We start from the raw sequence: 20,260 nt of genomic DNA on the forward strand, positions 1-20,260 counted from the left end.
AAATGGCCCCTATTGACCCAGTTATGGTCAAATGACCCCTACTGACCCTGCTATGGTCAAATGACCCCTACTGACCCCGTTATGGCCAAACCACCCCTACTAATCCGTTATGGTGAAATGGCCCCTACTGACCCAGCTATGGTCAAATTACCCCGTTATGGCCAAACAACCCCTACTAATCCATTATGGTCAAATGACCCCTACTGGCCCAATTATGGTCAAATGACCCCTACTGACCCAGCTATGGTCAAATGGCCAATACTGACCCAGTTATGGTCAAATGACCCCTACTGACCCTGCTATGGTTAAATCACCCCTACTGAACATGCTATGGTCAAATGACCCCAACTGGCCCAGTTATGGTCAAATGACCCTTATTAATCCGTTATGGTCAAATGACCCCTACTGACCCATTATCATTTTAGTATTTTAAGTTGAGTTTTAACCAGTACAGCAGGAAGTGTTATCACAGGGACATGGCAGTGTTACAGCTTCATCCTATATGAGCTTGAATCTTGAGATCTTTAGGTGGTTTCTGACTGCCTGCAGATTTATCTTTAGTTTCGTTATTTTCTGGATATGTAACTGTGGATTTATCCAGACACAACAGCTCCAGCATGTAAACTTAGTCCAGGGTCCCTGCTTTGGGCACGTAGACAACAGAACAGGGAGGAAACCAGAGCTCTGCAGGAAATCCTACAAAACAGGGTCTGCAGAATGATAAGAGGCTGCCAGCAATACCCTGCCAGCCAGATCCAAGCCAGAGGTATAGCATCACACCCAGTCCAGCGATGGGCACAAGGTCTTCCTTTGGGAGGCACCAGGGTTACAAATAGAAGCTGAGAAGCAGGAGCCTGTAAGCAGAATAGTGAAGCTTGTACGAGAGGGATACAAGTGACTTCCTACAGGGTCATGTAACATTTGCACCTTGAAAGGCCAGTACATATAATAATCAATAAAAAAATATTTAGACTTTTATTGAAAGGTACCCTTAATACAGAAGCCCAAACATCAGCTTCCTGGATCGAAAGAAATAAAAATAAACAGAAAAATGTGAAAACCCTCCAGACTCCAGAGGTAAATGCACATAGAGTAATTGGAGGAGAACTGCTCCGACCACAGAAGAAAGTTAGTCCGGAAGGAAAGGGCAGGGCACAATTCAGGGCCCATTACATGCTCTGTGCTAGCTTATAATCACAATGGACTGGTTACACAGATCTACTTCAAGGCCTTTGATCTGAGAAGGTCGGACAGGCGTAACGTCTGAAACATTCCAGACCTCCATCCTGGACCCCTGCCGTCTCATCCACATCACTTCCTTCTGCCATGGCTTCCATCTCTTATTCCGAGTACTCTTACCAGGGAAATTATACATTAAAAGGTCTGTATTGTCAGAATCTCGTAGGTTATGGGTTACTTATCTACACAATTTACAAAAACGACATGTTTAGCTGATATGGGCGATGACCCCAAAACAATGTTCCAGAATATGAATACCCTTCCTGTCTTCCGTGGGTACGGTGCGGTCATGGAGATGCCGAATAGATTCAAACCATCAATCGTATCAACGTCTACACAGAACGTCTACTGTTAAAGCCAGTCAGGATGTGACCATTGATGGACATGGAGAATCCAAAATAATGTTCCCGAACAGGACGTCCTGACCTGAAGATCGTTGTCCATCAGCTCACACATTATTTATCATTCTGCTTTCCACTAGTGGGGCAATTGGAAGGTTTGGGCCGCCCCTCAGAGCCCAATGTTAAGCGACCTCCACATCTCGTCTAGCTACACTGGAGACAGATTTATAATAACACAACGCTGTATTACTTCTATACACGCTGTCATTATTCTGTCACACAATATATCATGGCTTATATACTCAATGGAGGCTCACGGGACCCTACAGAGATAATAATGTGGTGCAAGCTTTTTATAATACAGCTATAAAGTAATAATATATGGCTTAATCACAATGTTGACTAAGTAAAGAATTGATATTATGTGAAGCACTATCCTGATATACGAGCCCTATTACATTCAATGGTAATCGGACGAATGGTATTATAGTGAGGTCACTAGTTCTTCACGTCCTGGTGATCTGGGTGTTGTACTGATCACTATAGTGACCTCTCACCAGTAATGCATATACAGTGATATCACCGCTCTATATCCTGGTGATCTGCGTGTGGTACTGATCACTATAATGACCTCTCACCAGTGATGTATATACAGTGATATCACCGCTCTATATCCTGGTGATCTGGGTGTAGTACTGATCACTATAGTGACCTCTCACCAGTGATGTATATACAGTGATATCACTGCTCTATATCCTGGTGATCTGGGTGTAGTACTGATCACTATAGTGACCTCTCACCAGTGATGTATATACAGTGATATCACCGCTCTATATCCTGGTGATCTGCGTGTGGTACTGATCACTATAATGACCTCTCACCAGTGATGTATATACAGTGATATCACCGCTCTATATCCTGGTGATCTGGGTGTAGTACTGATCACTATAGTGACCTCTCACCAGTGATGTATATATAGTGATATCACTGCTCTATATCCTGGTGATCTGGGTGTAGTACTGATCACTATAGAGACCTCTCACCAGTGATGTATATACAGTGATATCACCGCTCTATATCCTGGTGATCTGGGTGTTGTACTGATCAATACGGAAAAACTTGATAACTGGAACCTTGATATTTTTACTGGCATGGTGAATATACTGTTAGTAAAGCTTCTATTATCCGGACCCCATCAGAATCACCAGCAATTCACAGCTTGGAGATATGTCACAGTCAGCGGAGGGTTAAACAGTTCGGCCTAGAAATACAAATCTGGATAAATGATCTTTCCTGCTTGGAGAGCGAGCAATCAGCGAGTGATTATGTACAGGCATTATTTTTGGAAGACAAGTCCTCACATCCCTTCTCATCTCCGCAGATGCAGCGAGATTACACAACGATGTGGCTGGATGCTGGTCAGAGGCTGTGAAACGCGTGATTAGTGACACAGCTGTTTTGTTGTAATCTCCAGTGTGACTTGTGGCCTGAGAAAATCCACTATTCATTTTCCCCTTACATTCTATAAAAACATCTCACTCATGACTCGGGTTTAATTTTTTGTATCACTGCATGTTAATATTGTGTATCCGTTACTCACGAGTCTCGGCTCCAGCGCCGGGCCTTGCTCCCTTCCCTTCTTTGCAGTAGTCCACGTGGGTTCCTCAGTTAACACCTGATCGCCATTGGCGCCATCACTCTAGAGCTTGTAAGACAGGTTCAAGCAGCGGACAAATTCTTGTGTATTGTCCACTGTTGCCTCTAGTTTGTTAGCAGTTTACATCTACTTCAGTTGTCTCAGCTCCAGCCAGGTGTCTTATCTATTCATGTATTCCTGATTTCCATGCACTAGCATTTCCAAGCTAAGTCGGTGAAACACACACATATCTCACAGCAAGCAAGTTACCAGTTCCTTCTAACAGTTCACACCTTGCCTTTGCAATCAAGGTAGCGCAAGTCTCCAGTTTGGCTATTCTTGTCTGTTTATTCCTGCAATTCTTCACTTCCCTGCAGGACGATATGAGGTTCCTATAAGTTAATGCTCCAATGTGTATCAGTCCAGCTGGTAATGCTTCATCTGAGCTAACTGTTCCGTTTTTTTGTCTGACATCCTGCATACCCGGTTGTCCCGTTCCTTGTTGATCCATGTCTCATCCATCAAGACCAGCTCTGCTGCACCATCGCCTTTGGGCCATGCCGCTTACCAAAACCTACAGCTTAGCATCTTTATTAAAAGAAGGATAAGGCTACAATCTGACATAAAAACTACGACTGTAGAGATCAGCAGTGACATCACTGAAAATGCCTCCTATCCATCACTAGAGATCAGCAGTGACATCACTGAGAATGCCTCCTATCCATCACTAGAGATCAGCAGTGAAATCACTGAGAATGCCTCCTATCCATCACTAGAGATCAGCGGTGAAATCACTGAGAATGCCTCCTATCCATCAGTAGAGATCAGCGGTGACATCACTGAGAATGGCTCCTATCCATCACTAGAGATCAGAGGTGACATCACTGAGAATGCCTCCTATCCATCACTAGAGATCAGCGGTGACATCACTGAGAATGCCTCCTATCCATCACTAGAGATCAGCAGTGACATCACTGAGAATGCCACCTATCCATCACTAGAGATCAGCAGTGACATCACTGAGAATGCCTCCTATCCATCAGTAGAGATCAGCGGTGACATCACTGAGAATGCCTCCTATCCATCACTAGAGATCAGCGGTGACATCACTGAGAATGCCTCCTATCCATCACTAGAGATCAGCAGTGACATCACTGAGAATGCCTCCTATCCATCACTAGAGATCAGAGGTGACATCACTGAGAATGCCCCTATCCATCACTAGAGATCAGCAGTGACATCACTGAGAATGCCTCCTATCCATCACTAGAGATCAGGGGTGACATCACTGAGAATGCCTCCTATCCATCACTAGAGATCAGCAGTGACATCACTGAGAATGCCTCCTATCCATCACTAGAGATCAGAGGTGACATCACTGAGAATGCCCCTATCCATCACTAGAGATCAGCAGTGACATCACTGAGAATGCCTCCTATCCATCACTAGAGATCAGGGGTGACATCACTGAGAATGCCTCCTATCCATCACTAGAGATCAGCAGTGACATCACTGAGAATGCCTCCTATCCATCACTAGAGATCAGAGGTGACATCACTGAGAATGCCCCTATCCATCACTAGAGATCAGCAGTGACATCACTGAGAATGCCTCCTATCCATCACTAGAGATCAGGGGTGACATCACTGAGAATGCCTCCTATCCATCACTAGAGATCAGCGGTGACATCAATGAGAATGTCTCCTATCCATCACTAGAGATCAGCAGTGACATCACTGAGAATGCCTCCTATCCATCACTAGAGATCAGCGGTGACATCACTGAGAATGCCTCCTATCCATCACTAGAGATCAGCGGTGACATCACTGAGAATGCCTCCTATCCATCACTAGAGATCAGCGGTGACATCACTGAGAATACCTCCTATCCATCACTAGAGATCAGCAGTGACATCACTGAGAATGCCTCCTATCCATCACTAGAGATCAGAGGTAACATCACTGAGAATGCCTCCTATCCATCACCAGAGATCAGAGGTAACATCACTGAGAATGCCTCCTATCAATCACTAGAGATCAGTGATGTCAGTGATTAGCAGTAGCCAGGGCCCCGGGCAGTTTTGAGAACGCAACCCCCCCCCCCCCCCCCCCCCGGTACCTAATGTATCACTTAACATGTCACACCATCCCCTTTGATAAATTGATAAATCATGTGATGGGTCATCATGTGAGTAACACACAGGTGCCCTGACAGTGCACATCTGTAGATGGAAAACGAAAGATAACATCCACGCAAATGTTTCCATTAGACTAACTAAAGAACCTCGACCAACATCCAAACAAGTTCAAGCTGCCCTGCAGTCCGAGGGTACAACAGTGTCAACCCGTACTATCCGTCGGCATCTGAATTAAAAGGGACTGTATGGTAGGAGACCCAGGGAAGACCCCACTTCTTACCCCGAGACATAAAAAGCCAGGCTGGAGTTTGCCAAAACTTACCTGAAAAAGCCTAAAACGTTTTGGAAGAATGTTCTCTGGTCAGATGAGACAAAAGTAGAGCTTTTTGGGCAAAGGCATCAACACAGAGTTTACAGGAGAAAAAAAAGAGGCATTCAAAGAAAAGAACACGGTCCCTACAGTCAAACATGGCGGAGGTTCCCTGATGTTTTGGGGTTGCTTTGTTGCCTCTGGAACTGGACTGCTTGACCGTGTGCATGGCATTATGAAGTCTATAGACTACCAACAAATTTTGCAGCATAATGTAGGGCCCAGGGCGAGAAAGCTGGGTCTCCCTCAGAGGTCATGGGTCTTCCAGCAGGACAATGACCCAAAACACACTTCAAAAAGCACTAGAAAATGGTTTGAGAGAAAGCACTGGAGACTTCTAAGGTGGCCAGCAATGAGTCCAGACCTGAATCCCATAGAACACCTGTGGAGAGATCTAAAAATGGCAGTTTGGAGAAGGCACCCTTCAAATATCAGGGACCTGGAGCAGTTTGCCAAAGAAGAATGGTCTAAAATTCCAGCAGAGCATTGTAAGAAACTCACTGATGGTTACCGGAAGCGGTTGGTCGCAGTTATTTTAGCTAAAGGTTGTGCAACCAAGTATTAGGCTGAGGGTGCCAATACTTTTGTCCGGCCCATTTTTGGAGTTTTGTGTGAAATGATCAATGTTTTGCTTTTTGCTTCATTCTCTTTTGTGTTTTTTTTTTTTTATTTAAGACAAATTAAATGAAGATAATACCAAAGAATTTGTGTTTGCAATCATTTTCGGGAAGAAACTGAGTATTATCTGACAGAATTGCAGGGGTGTCAATACTTTTGGCCACAACTGTATATACAGTATGAGTCCCCACACAGCCTCCTATATACAGTATGAGCCCCCACATAGCTCACTATATATACACAGTAGGAGCCCTAACTTATCAACCTCTATGGAGTATGAGCCATCAAATAGCCCCCTATATACAATATAGGCCCCCACATAGCTCTCAACATATAGTATGAGCCCCTCATATAGCTCACTAGAGTATGAGCCCCCATATATCCAAGTGTATACAGTATGAGCCCCCACATACGTTAGCTCCCTAGATACAGTATGAGCCTCATATAGCTCTCTATATACAGTACAAGCCCTCATATAGCCCCCTATATTCAATATGATCCCTCACATAGCCCCCTATATATTGTATGAGCCCTCAGATAGCTCCCTATATACAGTACGAGCCCTCACATAGCCCCCTATATAAGCACACATCCCATTCCCATATTAAGAAAAACAAAACACATACTCACGTGGCTACCATTCTCCCTGGTTCCGCTCCGGTTCCCGAGGCTCCACTTCTACTTGTGTTCAGCGAGTACATGCTGGCGCGATTACATCATTGCACTGGCTGAATTACAGCAGAGGTTTCGGGAACTCCACTGGAGCTGTGATGTCATTCTGTATGGCCGGCAGAGCGCCAGGAAAGTTTACTGATAAGATTATAGTGAGGGCAATCTGGCCATAGAATGCCCTCATTATGATCCACCTATGGATGTCATCAGTCTCCTGAAAGCTCTCATGATCCTGCCTCGCTCCAATATGGCCGATACTCTGTTGCAGACGCCTTATGTTCTATAGATTTTCCAGTAGTTGGTGACCTGGATTACATTGTCCTCTACACTTCCTAGGTCTCGCCCTCCTATTTTCCTCCACCCCCCACTCATTTTTGGACAATGGTCATGTCTGATCCCTTTTATGTCACAAAACAATAGATGCTCAGCAGGGAAGGGTTGAGAGAGAGTCCTGAGGGAAAGAGATGCCAAAAAGGACAAAAACAAAGAGTCCCAGACAATCATATGACAGGGACTTTACAAAACCTCTAAAAACTTCGATGTAAAAACATTTACCACCGAGATTTTGCAGGCAAGTATGAGGTGGTCCTCAATTATTTTGGAAAAAAAAAAAAAAAGTCTTACATTTTTAAATATTTGATTTTTCATTAGAGAAAGAACTTCTCCCCTATAGTTCTGATGTAGGAAATTAGGACTCTTCCTTTAACAAAGCTCAATAAAGGAAAAGATTTGATGTAGTGGAAGACCAGGTGTCAGACAATGCAGCGCTGTACTGTGTTTCCACCACGCGTTTCAAGGCTACGGGAAAAACAAAGAAAATCCCTCATCGTGCCCACTTATTAGTTCACGTCACTGGGTCCTACTGGCAGATGTGGGAGGGGAAATAAAACATATGAGAAGACAGCTCAGCTTCCTGCCGCATGATATAATGCGAAGGGAAATTCTTATAATCTGGCCTCCATTAATTCATTGATTGCCTCTACAGACTCCAGTTGTGATGCAAATTTGAAAAAATCCTCATTATTTAAATTTTGTAGAATAAGTCTAATCATCGCCCAGTAAACGTAACTTTCTTCACTTTTTATTACAAAATGATATTATTGCCGACAACCAGCCTATATACCATGTGTGAGGTTGTCAGACCGTCCCCCAGCTGATGACATCACTGATATGATATAATTTTATGACAATTGCTTTGACTATGTGGGAGCGTTAATATAATCTGTCCACATTACACCAGCTGTGGCAAAGTAGAGAATCTGGTGTAGCCAAGTCAGGTAGGACTGGGGTAAGCCGTAACTCTGTGTAATATGATTAGATGCACCTACCTAGCCTTTTTTTTTACTAGAACCAGGGCCTGTGTTCACTTAAGGTGTCAGTTTGCTGGATGGAGCAGAGTCGAGTGTGCTGCTGACGAGTGTCCAGCCAAAATGTGAGCTGTAGCCGAGCTAGAGAGGGAAAGTCGTGGCGGGGTCTTTCTCAGAATAGCGACTGCATGGGTCAGCTGGGAAAGCTGAGCTGTCTGTTTGTGGGAGCTGCAGAGAACTGTGTGGAAGCTGCAGCCTGTTCATTGTGAACTGTGCCCGAAGCTGAACACTTCTATTTGGCGCTGGAAGCTGCTGGAGCTCAGGCTGAAGGAGATACCGAAACTGGTGTGATAGGGCCTCTTCTGTGTATGAAGTTTGCTCCTGGAAAAAAGACTGTAATCTGCTCGGGTGAGCCCGCACTGGCATATGTGCCCTACTCATCTGTTTATTTGTTGTTATACCTTTGTGCCCAGAAGAGGCTGTTTTGGGGTTTCCTTTAAGTGTTATGAAAGCAATAAAACTGCACCCATTGCCTGTGTGAATGCTACCTAATGCCTACCTGAGAGCGTGAAACCCTACAGTGATAAAATTGAGACTGTTCCCTGAATTAAAAGCCAGTCATTGTACTGGTATAAGACCCTGAACCTGGATAGTGGATCAGTGAAAGTCTATGTACTCACCTGGTTGGGACTCGGATATTAGCTGGCCAGATATTTATTACATCCTATTATTCTTTGTTACCAGCCAACTGTAATCCAAGCCCAGGTTCTGCAGTGTTAGAGAACCTGTCATCACGATTTAACCTATCAATGTAAAGGTATGGCCAGGTTCTTGTTTAATTCACCCTAGACATTTTGGTGCAATCGCCTCTTCGTGAATCAGGGCAGGACTGTATGAGCCTCCTGTTTTAAATTTTGCGCTAGCGTGACCCTTGCCGCGAGAGGCATTTGTGCACAGTAATGTTCTGGCGTTATCCAGCAAAATGGTGCTGGAGATTATCCTCTGCCAGCCTCCAGCTAAATGGCACATGTGCAGATCGAGATCTCATTCATTCATTGAGCGGAGATTCCATTCTGTGCATGCGTAGCCATCAACGCTATTTTGCTGGCGAACACCGGAACATGAATATGCTCCAAGCGCCACCCGTGGCAAGGGAGGTGCTAGCGCTAAATTTTAAAAACGAGGCTCATACAAATGCAGAGGGGCCACGGCAAAATCAAACACCCTACCCACAGTCCTGTCCTGATTCATGAAGAGGCGATTGCACCAAAATTTCAAAGGTGAATTAAACAAGAACCAGGGTAAGGATTTTTCACTACAGGTATCCATTAAATCAGTATAACGGCCATTATGGCCATACCTTTCACTTTAAAGGGAACCTGTCACCCCCAAAATCGAAGATGAGCTAAGCCCACCGGCATCAGGGGCTTATCTACAGCATTCTGGAATGCTGAAGATAAGCCCCCGATGTACCCTTAAAGATGAGGAAAAAGGGGTTAGATTATACTCACCCAGGTGCGGTCCCGTCCGATGAGTGTCGCGGTCCGGTCCGGGGCCTCCCATCTTCTTACGATGTCGTCCTCTTCTCGTGTTCACGCTGCGGCTCCGGCGCAGGCGTACTTTGTCTGTTCTGTTGAGGGCAGAGCAAAGTACTGCAGTGCGCAGGTGCCAGGAAAGGTCAGAGAGGCCCAGCGCCTGCGCAGTGCAGTACTTTGCTCTGCCCTCAACAGGGCAGATAAAGTACGCCTGTGCCGGAGCCGCAGCGTGAAGACAAGAAGAGGACGACATCGTAAGAAGATGGGAGACCCCGGAGCCCCTGATGCTGGTGGGCTTAGCTCATCTTCGGTTTTGGGGGTGACAAGTTCCTTTTAACAGGTTCTCTTTAAATATGAGCCCTGCAACATTTGAGAATTTCAAAGATGCGAAAAGTACAAGCCTAATGTCAGGACTTCTCATGAATGTCCACCCTCTGGTGCCCGTTCTCCATTATCACATGCCCTGGCCGGGCATTCTCCTCTTATCTGTGCAAATTACTGGCATACTTGGTGTGAGAACAAACATGATATGGATTTACTGATCTTACAGTGGGGGAAATAAGTATTTGATACACTGCTAATTTGCAAGTTTTCCCATCTACAAAGAATGGAGATGTTTGTGATTTTTATCATAGGTACACTTCACCTGTGAGAGACAGAATCTAAAAATAATCCAGAAAATCACGTTATATGATTATTACATAAATAAATTGCATTTTATTGTATGAAATAAGTATTTGATCATCGACCAACCAGCAAGAATTCTGGCCCTCCCAAGCCTATTTGTTTTTCTGTAAGAAGCCCTCCTACTCTGCACTCATTACCCTTTATTAATTGCTCCCTTTTGAACTTGTTACCTATATAAAAGACACCTGTCCACACAATCAATCACACTCCAACCTCTCCACCGTGGCCAAGACCAAATAGCTGCCTAAGGACACAGGTACAAAATTCTAAACCTTCACAAGGCTGAGCTGGGCTACAGGAGAATAGGCAAACAGCTTGGTGAGAGGGCAACTGTTGGCACAATTATTATAAAATGGAAGAAACACAAGATGACTGTCAATCTTCCTCAGTCTGGGGCTCCATGCAAGATCTCGCCTCGTGAGGTAAGCATGATTCTGAGAAAGGTCAGAAATCAGCTCAGAACTACACGGGAGGACCTGGTCAATGACCTGAAGAACGCTGGGACCACAGTCTCAAGCATTAGCGCTAGTAACACACTACGCCGTCATGTATTAAAATCCTGCAGGGCACACAAGGTCTCCCTACTCACGCCAACACAGGTCCAGGCCTGTTTGAAGTTCACCAATGACCATCTGGATGAGGAGGCAAGGGAGAAGGTCATGTGGTCAGATGAGACCAAAATAGAACTTTTTCGTATCAATTCCACTTGCCGCGTTTGGAGGAAGAAGAAGGATGTGTACATCCCCAAGAACACGGTCCCAACCGTGAAGCATTTTGGGGAAACATCATACTTTGGGGGGTGCTCTTCTGCAAAGTGGACACAATAACTTCACCGTATATGGGGAAGGATGGATGGGGTCATGTATTGTGAGATTTTGGCCAACAACCTCCTTCCCTCAGTAAGAGCATTGAAGATGGGTCATGGCTGGGTCTTCCAGCATGAAAATGACCCGAAACACCTAAAGAGTGGCTCCGTAAGAAGTATTTCAAGGTCCTGGAGTGGCCTAGCTAGTTTCCAGACCTAAACCCAATAGAAAATCTTTGGAGAGAGCTGGAACTCCATGTTGCCCAGCGACAGCCCCAAAGCCTGAAAGATCTGGAGAAGATCTGTCTGGAGAGTGAGCCAAAATCCTTGCTGCAGTGTGTGCAAACTTGGTCAAGAACTACAGGAAACGTCTGACATCTGTAATAGCAAACAAAGGTTTCTATACCAAATATTAAGTTCTGTTTTTCTTTTGTGTTAAACACTTATTTCATTAATTTTTTTAAGGTTCTGTCTCTCACAGGTGAAGTGTACCTACAATAAAAATGACAGACCTCTCCATTCTTTGTAGGTGCAAAAACTTGCAAAATCGGCAGTTAATGAAATACTTATTTTCCCCACTGTATAAGTGCAGACTGTCACACATTATAGGCTTAGATACAATGGCTGAGCATCCCGGTCTTGGAATTTTTTGTAGTATAACCAGCATATTTGTCCAGATCACTATATGGAATCACACTTGTGATTCACCAGTAGCACCCTCTAATTACCAGTACATGGCTACTAATTTCTCTGTGTGGAAACATGCCACATCACGACGCCCCATTTCTGTGTCTAGCCCGCATATATATACCACCTCTGCACAGGGTCCTTTCATTATCTCTTTCCTGCTACAGATCCACTTCAAAAAGGGTTTGTTCTATGGCAGGTGGTGAAATGAGAGTTTTGCACAGAGTCCTCCACTCTCCATAACTGGCCCACTGCTCTCTGATCTGTGGGACGCCCTCCCCATTCTCAGACATTAGGCGGCATCCGTCACACAGATGAAATATCAGATTCCCAGCTCGAAAACTTTCCAATGCCACCTCGAAAAAAAACTCCACACCAACTGGGCTGTCACCACACCCATAGAAATATATCAGCTACCTTCATACAGTACACAAATAATATGCAGGATCCAAATAAGACTTGCTAAATACTGCATATAATTTCATCATAAAAGCCATCATGTAGTTCCCAAATAATAATACCACTATACACGGCTCAATAATACTGGGAGGTTTGCTCCTGAAGTGTCCCCGACTCCGTTTGCAACCCCACTATAACCAGGCCCCATTGTTGCACCACACCTATGGCAGCATGTGTATGTAAAGCTGATTCTTAACACAACTCTGCACAGCATATAGTGCCGCCCTCCTCCTGTACTAGCTGACAAAAGGAGAAGTTCACTCAACTGCCTATTTCGCTTAACCCCAACCTATCCAGACTCCTAGGACGAAATAACAGTGTGGCAATACACGGGTTAACTCAACAGGATTCAGGATCTGTAATAACTTGGAAAAAAAGCAAGACAGATTGTAATAACTTACAATAACCTGTAATATTGTAACACAGACCTAAAATGTGGACATTAATCACCCATAACACAATAAAGCTGACTGTAATAATTTGGAAAGCATTAATGCAAACTGCAATACCTGGAATAAGGTAACACAGGCATTAGTAACCTGAAACACAATAGTGTAGACTGTAGTAACGTAGTAACCAGTAATGTAGTTAATGCAGTCTGCAGGCAGAAACAAGGACTGTAATAACTTGGAACACTATCGTAGACTGTAATAACCTGAATAATTACCGTAGACTGTAATAAAATTAAATGTTAACCGTCAACGTAACCTTGAACGGAGTAGTGCAGACTGTAGTAAGATGGAACCTGGTAAGGTGGACTGTAATAACATGGAATGTAAACCAATGGAGTGCACCAACAGCCATCATAACCTGAACGCAGTAATATGGACGATAACAAGATGGAACATAGTAACCTAGATTGTAATTCTCCGAAACACAGTAATGAAGACTAATATGATGGAACGCAGTAACGAAGACTGTAGTAACCTGAAATGCAGTAACGTAGGATGTAAAAGGTTGGAATGTAGTAATGTAGGAACCTGAAACACAGTAACATAGCCTGTAACAAGATGGAACATGGTAACAGATTGTAAAAACCTGAAACGCAGATTGAAATAAACCTGGAACACAAAAAAAGTAGACTGTAATCTCCATTGTCCAGTTGCTTATCTAGACACACAGATGTCAGGGAGTGGTGTCATAACACAACCGCAACACACAAATAGCACAACACAAGGGCCCCGCAGCTTCCTCCTCAACACCAGTGGCCATGACCTGATCTCACAGCAAAGTTCTACATGGTCTGATATCGCCATGAAACTTCCCGACATCTGACAACACTACTGAATATGGATGTCAGACTATTCATCTGACAAACTAATCACCCAATATTTAACTCTGCAACCCAGTTGTCCATCAAATCTGACTACCCAACAGTATATAACCGATCAACCAATCTGACCATTGTCTAAAATCCAGTTTGCCATCACCTAAACTGAACCAACTTAAGGCTGAGTTCACACGAGTGTATTTCATAGCCTGTTTATGTCTCGCAGGTCTCCTGACCTAAACTTATAGCCTCTTATATACAAGTTGACTTAAATAGACCAGCCACTAGACCGGACAATGTGGTCCATATACTGGCCATGAAATAGACTCATGTGGACCTGGCGTTATTTGACAATCCAGAAGATCATAATCTAAACAGAGAACCTAGTTGTAGAAAATCTAATGTGACAACCCAACAGTCCATCTCCTAACCTGAGCGCCAAGCTTCCCAACAACTAGCCTAACAGTCCAGAGAATCAACGTCTCAACTCACCGCCAAGATGTCCATCAACTAACTTGACAACGTAGGAGGACATAATCGGACCTGACAAATAATAGGATCTGCACTACACTTGACAATCCGTCTGAAGTCCACCTAGCCAATGTCCAATTAGCAACTTTTTATAAAAAGTTCCCAATTCACTGCAGAAATGTAATGCGAGTAACGATAGGAGAATATCGGCGCCGCTTCTTATATGTCCACCCAATGAAGACTACTATCACAGTTAACCCATCGAACTTCTGACAAAAGAATAACTGAAATTCACATAGACCCACGTCCCGAAATATAAGTATCTGACCCCTCTTGACACATCACTAGAGGCATGGGGAGCAGGAAATCGAAGGTCTTTTGGGTGAATTTTTGCTGGCACAGCAGCGCTCAGGCGGTAGGCACATGGCACTCAAGGAGATAAAGCATGTTTCAGAGTGATGATGATTAGGTGGAAGACCCTGCGAAGCAAATATCACAGGGGTCCAAACATGTTTGAGGGAGACCAGAGTGTCCGTCCCTATAGAGAGTGTATTGACCATCGGGCAATGAGGCGCTGTCTACATCCCCATTTGCGCCGTGACAGATTGCAAGTGTGACCTATAGAAAAGGTTGAACAATGGAAGCCCAGAACAGAATCTCCTCCACCCAAAACCCACACCAAAATTTTCTCTATGGGTTCCACATGCCAAGTGTATCCCATCCAGCCTCTGCAGGAGAGACGACCCCCAGAGACAAAAGGAAGCAAGGCACTGACCTTCAGGGGTACCTCCTTAGACCGGTCTGAACGAGCTCTTGAGAAAGGCTCTATCCGAGACATATCCTCCTAGGGCGGCTGGTAGAATTCGGGCGGCTCCTCTCTTTGGCCCCCTCCAGTTTTCCTAAAATCTACAGAGTTTCACTACCTCTTGCCCAGAAAGACAGAGCTTGCACGCTGCCAGTGTGCATCTAGTCACAGGAAGTCAAAGTCTCGGCTCATAGAATTCAAAACCAAACCCCTCCACCCCCTCCCAGCTCCCAAACCCAGACCTTCCCATCCCACTACAGAGAGGAGGGTGCGAGGGGGAGGTGGGGGAAGCCGGACGCCTCTGCACTGTGCAGCTGTTGTACACCATTATTCCTCCATTAACCCTCCATAGATGATAGAGCAGACACCACAACAAGGCGCCTCTTGTGTGCAAACCCCACCAGTACCTCAAGTCCTAGGACCATCAGCAGCTCCATCTATTGTATGACTTTATAGTGTTGTCTGCAACAGCGAATGAATATTTAATAATGGGCGACATCCCCAAATATCATTATCCTATACCCCAAGTGTCAGTATCCTGAACCCCGAGTGTCATTGCCCTGTACCGCAGACCATTGTGCCCCTACACCTACTATGGCAGGTGGTCTTGCAGGTTATCACTGATATATGGCAGGTTGGGCCATTGGAAAGCGATGAAGATGTCTGTGCAATTAATGGCACTACAGAAGGGAGCACAATAAACCAACCACATAATCTGTGTCTCTGAGAGATCGGTGTGGATGCACAGCAGATATAACTAGGCAGTTCTACCTATGGCCTGGTAAATTACAGATGCCCGCATGACGGTCTTAGCTTAGCTTGAATATGTGAGTATATAGGATAGACCCATAATATACACAGTATATATACACACGGAACACAGAAAAATCACTGGAGAAGGACGTCTTGGTCAAAAAAAAAATAGAAGGAACAAAGCAAAGAGGAAGACCAGCAACCCGATGGCTTGATTGATCAAGAGAACTGTGGAGAAGACCCTGGTGGTCCCATCTAGGCTTGCACAAGATCGATCTTCCTACAGCTCATTCATCCATCAAGTCGCCATGGCCTTAAATCAAGCCAAAGGCCATTAAAATATATATATATTTTTTTAAATACACGGATAGGCTGCCTTACTCCCCTCCCCGGCCTCACCTGCCTCTCTAGTCTGTGCCATTTGTCTTTCCTCCTGGAGGTCACAGAGGACACTATGTCACTTGCTGCCACCAGATCTATCCGGACCAGTACCTCATGAAGTATGATACCCGATACTGACACAGATTATCTCTCCATAAACCGATAGAGAGGGACCATAGCTGATAATACACACAGAATGGTATCATAAAGATGTATCTAACCCTATCATGTGAGATACAGTCAGAGCGTGGCTCAGCTCGGGGAGGCACAGTACATGAGATACGCTCTCTGCACATCTTATAATACCCTTCCATCATTATTACACTCTTGGGTATAATCTCCGGCAACAGACGATTGTGTTGGACGGTGACAGTTTTGATTCAGACACAATAAGAGCCAAGAAGATTCCTAGAGCCTGTGAGCCATGGAGCGCTGTGCTCGTACTGATGGGACTTGCAGTGACAGGAGGATCACTAGCAGAACTCGCTTGAGGCTCTTATATAAATACACTGGTCTCAATATAGTAAAACTGCAGAGTCAACGGTCAAGAGAGAAAGAGCATGTATAAAAGGCTTCCCTCTGCCACATTAACCAAATGTATTATTTCAACAGCCATTGGCTTGGTCTCGAGCCATGGAGACATGATAGATGAAGGATCTGTAGGAAGATTGATCTTGTGCAAGCCGTCAGGTTCTTCTCAACCATTACATTGATAGTATCAAACATCGGGTTTCTGGTCTTCCTCTTTGCCTTGTTCCTTCTATTCTTCTGACCATGATGTCCTTCTCCAGTGATTGTTCTCTTCATATGATGTGTCCAAAGTAGGCAAGTTGTAGCTTGGTGATCCTTGCTTCGAAAGACATATCTAGCTTTATTTGTTCCAAAATTGGATTTGTTTGCCTTCTTATCATCCATGGTATTGATAACATCCTTCTCCAACACCACATTTTGAAGGCGTTGATTCTTCTTCTGTCTTGTTCCTTTAACGTCCAGGTTTTCAATGCATATGTTAAAACAGAAAGGACCAAACTATATACGAGCCGTGTCTCATCACCAGTGAAATGTCCCTCGATTTGAAGACCTTGTCCAGTGACTTCATTGTTGATTTGCCCAGAGCTATTCTCCTATTGATTTCCAGTGTCGTCTCTGCATCTTGAGTGATCATCGATCTGAGTAGTTGAAGTCCTTTACAACTTCCAGGTCGCCGACGTCCATCTGAAATGAGTCCAGGTCATATCTGGCAGTAGTCAATATCTTTGTCTTCTTCAATCTTGATGCTCCGTAATAAGTCCTTCATTCCATCGACACTTTTTACTAGCAATGTTGTATCATCTGCGTATTTAAGATTGTTAATGATTCCTCCAGCAATTTCAGTAAAAATGAATGTAAGCTGATACTCCCCTGAACAGGTTTACAGCTGTTGTCCTCAGACGACAGCTGCTTGGAAACCAGAGCACCTTGAAGGCGTTGGATCTAATATCATGGGTGTGGAGGCCGCTGTGTGTCCTACAGTAGTTGCACAGGTTTACAGCAATCATAAAAAAGAATATTCAGTCACTACACACAGTGACGACATTGAGAGTACAATATAATGGGCCTGTTTACATGTAGACAGTCACAGGAAAGAAGGCCGCCCTCCACGTGTCACATCCACGAACTGACATGAGGCAAATAATGACCAAGATGGCACAACAATGGCCCAGATGAGGAGTGGGTGAGGTAAAGGTTAATGGGTGTCACACAGGGTGATACTTGATACCAGAGCTTCTGTGGGAACTGAGGCCTAGGTCCCTCCTGGGAGCCATGTTGTTATCAGCAGGAGTGTTTGTGTAGCTGGCAGCAACCCCAGAGATGAGGAAACAGGTCAGCTCAGATTTAAAGGGGGCACCAGGCCAGAGAAAGCGGGCAGAGGAGAAGAGGTCGAGAGAATAAAACACAGACTCCTGTCAGAAACCGGGACACAGGGGGACGGCCTCTGTTATAGAGCATAGCACCGGGGGCCGGCCTCCCTTATAGAGGATAGCACCGAGGGCCGGCCTTCATTATAGAATATAACACTGGGGGTCAGCATCCATTGCAGAGGATAACATCGGGTTGTCAGCCTCCGTTACAGAGGATAACACCGGGGGGCCAGCCACCATTATAGAGGATAACACCAGGGACCAGCCTCCCTTATAGAGGACCGGAGGTCAGCCTTCCTTATAGAGAATAACACCGGTCTCTGTTACAGAGGACAACATTGGGGGCCAACCTCCCTTATAGAGGATGACACCAGGGACCGATCTCCCTTGTAAAGGATAACACCAGGGGCCGACCTCCCTTGTAGAGGATAACACCAGGGGCCCACCTCCTTTGTAGAGGATAACACTAGGGGCCGACCTCCCTTGTAGGAGGATAACACCAGGGTCCGACCTCCCTTATAGAGGATAGCACCAGGGTCCGACCACCCTTATAGAGGATAGCACTAGGGGCCAGCCTCAACTACAGAGGATTAGACCAGAGAATGGACTGTTTTGTAGAGTATACCACGAGGCCAGACTATTATAGTAGATAACACCAGAGACTGGCCTACATTACAAAGTATAACATCCAAAGCCAGACTCCATTACACGGCATATCATAACAGTCTGGCCGTGATTACAGAGGACACAACAGGCCAGCCTCCAATACAGAGGATAACCCGGCAGGCCAGCCTCCAATACAGAGGATAACCTGGCAGGCCAGCCTCCAATACAGAGGATAACCCGGCAGGCCAGCCTCCAATACAGAGGATAACCCGGTAGACCGGCCTCCAATACAGAGGATAACCCGGTAGACCGGCCTCCAATACAGAGGCGAACCCAGCAGACCGGCCTCCAATACAGAGGCGAACCCAGCAGACCGCCCTCCAATACAGAGGCTAACCCGGCAGACCGCCCTCCAATACAGAGGCTAACCCGGCAGACCAGCCTCCAATACAGAGGCTAACCCGGCAGACCAGCCTCCAATACCGAGGCTAACCCGGGAGACCAGCCTCCAATACAGAGGATAACCCGGGAGACCGGCCTCCAATACAGAGGCTAACCCGGCAGACCAGCCTCCAATACCGAGGCTAACCCGGGAGACCAGCCTCCAATACAGAGGCTAACCCGGCAGACCAGCCTCCAATACCGAGGCTAACCCGGCAGACCGGCCTTCAATACAGAGGCTAACCCGGTAGACCGGCCTCCAATACAGAGGCTAACCCAGCAGACTGGCCTCCAATACAGAGGCGAACCCAGCAGACCGGCCTCCAATACAGAGGCTAACCCGGCAGACCGCCCTCCAATACCGAGGCTAACCCGGCAGACCAGCCTCCAATACCGAGGCTAACCCGGCAGACCGGCCTCCAATACAGAGGATAACCCGGGAGACCGGCCTCCAATACAGAGGCTAACCTGGCAGACCGGTCTCCAATACAGAGGATAACTCGGGAGACCGGCCTCCATTACAGAGGATAACCCAGGAGACCGGCCTCCAATACAGGATAATCCGGGAGACCGGACTCCAATATGGAGGATAACCTGGGAGACGGGCCTCCAATACAAAGGATAACCCGGCAGGCCAGCCTCCAATACAGAGGATAACCCGGCAGACCGGCCTCCAATAAAGAGGCTAACCCGGTAGACTGGCCTCCAATACAGAGGCTAACCCAGCAGACCGGTCTCCAATACAGAGGATAACTCGGGAGACCGGCCTCCAATACAGAGGATAACCCAGGAGACCGGCCTCCAATACAGGATAATCCGGGAGACCGGCCTCCAATACAGAGGATAACCCGGGAGACCGACCTCCAATATGGAGGATAACCTGGGAGACCGGCCTCCAATACAGAGGATAACCCGGCAGACCAGCCTCCAATACAGAGGATAACTCAGAGGCTGTTCTCCACTATGGAGTATAACACGAGAGGCACATGATCCCATCAGATGATACATTCTGTGGGGCCTCGGTCTTGTGTCTGGGTCACTGGGTTCAGTCCTAGGTGGGGGGGTCTTTGCAGGTCTGAGCAGACACAGAGGGGGGCGCTCACACATGACAGGCGCTGTATTTCCCTATCTGGCTGCTC

The 20,260-nt window shown here is 45.8% G+C and overlaps 1 protein-coding gene across 4 annotated transcripts in view; it reads right to left on the minus strand.

Annotated features, from left to right (window-relative positions):
- ARHGEF2 (Rho/Rac guanine nucleotide exchange factor 2) overlaps positions 1-20,260 on the minus strand; it is a 98,037-nt gene that overhangs the window by 33,047 nt on the left and 44,730 nt on the right. The window contains exon 1 of one of the 4 annotated variants that reach the window (XM_077260251.1): positions 15,010-15,208. The exons of the other annotated variants lie outside the window; for them this stretch is intronic. Coding sequence (XP_077116366.1) covers positions 15,010-15,072 — 63 coding nt within the window. The 5' untranslated portion in view covers positions 15,073-15,208. Of the gene's footprint in view, positions 1-15,009; positions 15,209-20,260 lie in introns of those variants that run through there. 4 annotated transcript variants of the gene reach the window in all.

This window comes from Ranitomeya variabilis, chromosome 1 (assembly GCF_051348905.1).
Source record: "Ranitomeya variabilis isolate aRanVar5 chromosome 1, aRanVar5.hap1, whole genome shotgun sequence".
Lineage (NCBI taxonomy): Eukaryota > Metazoa > Chordata > Amphibia > Anura > Dendrobatidae > Ranitomeya > Ranitomeya variabilis.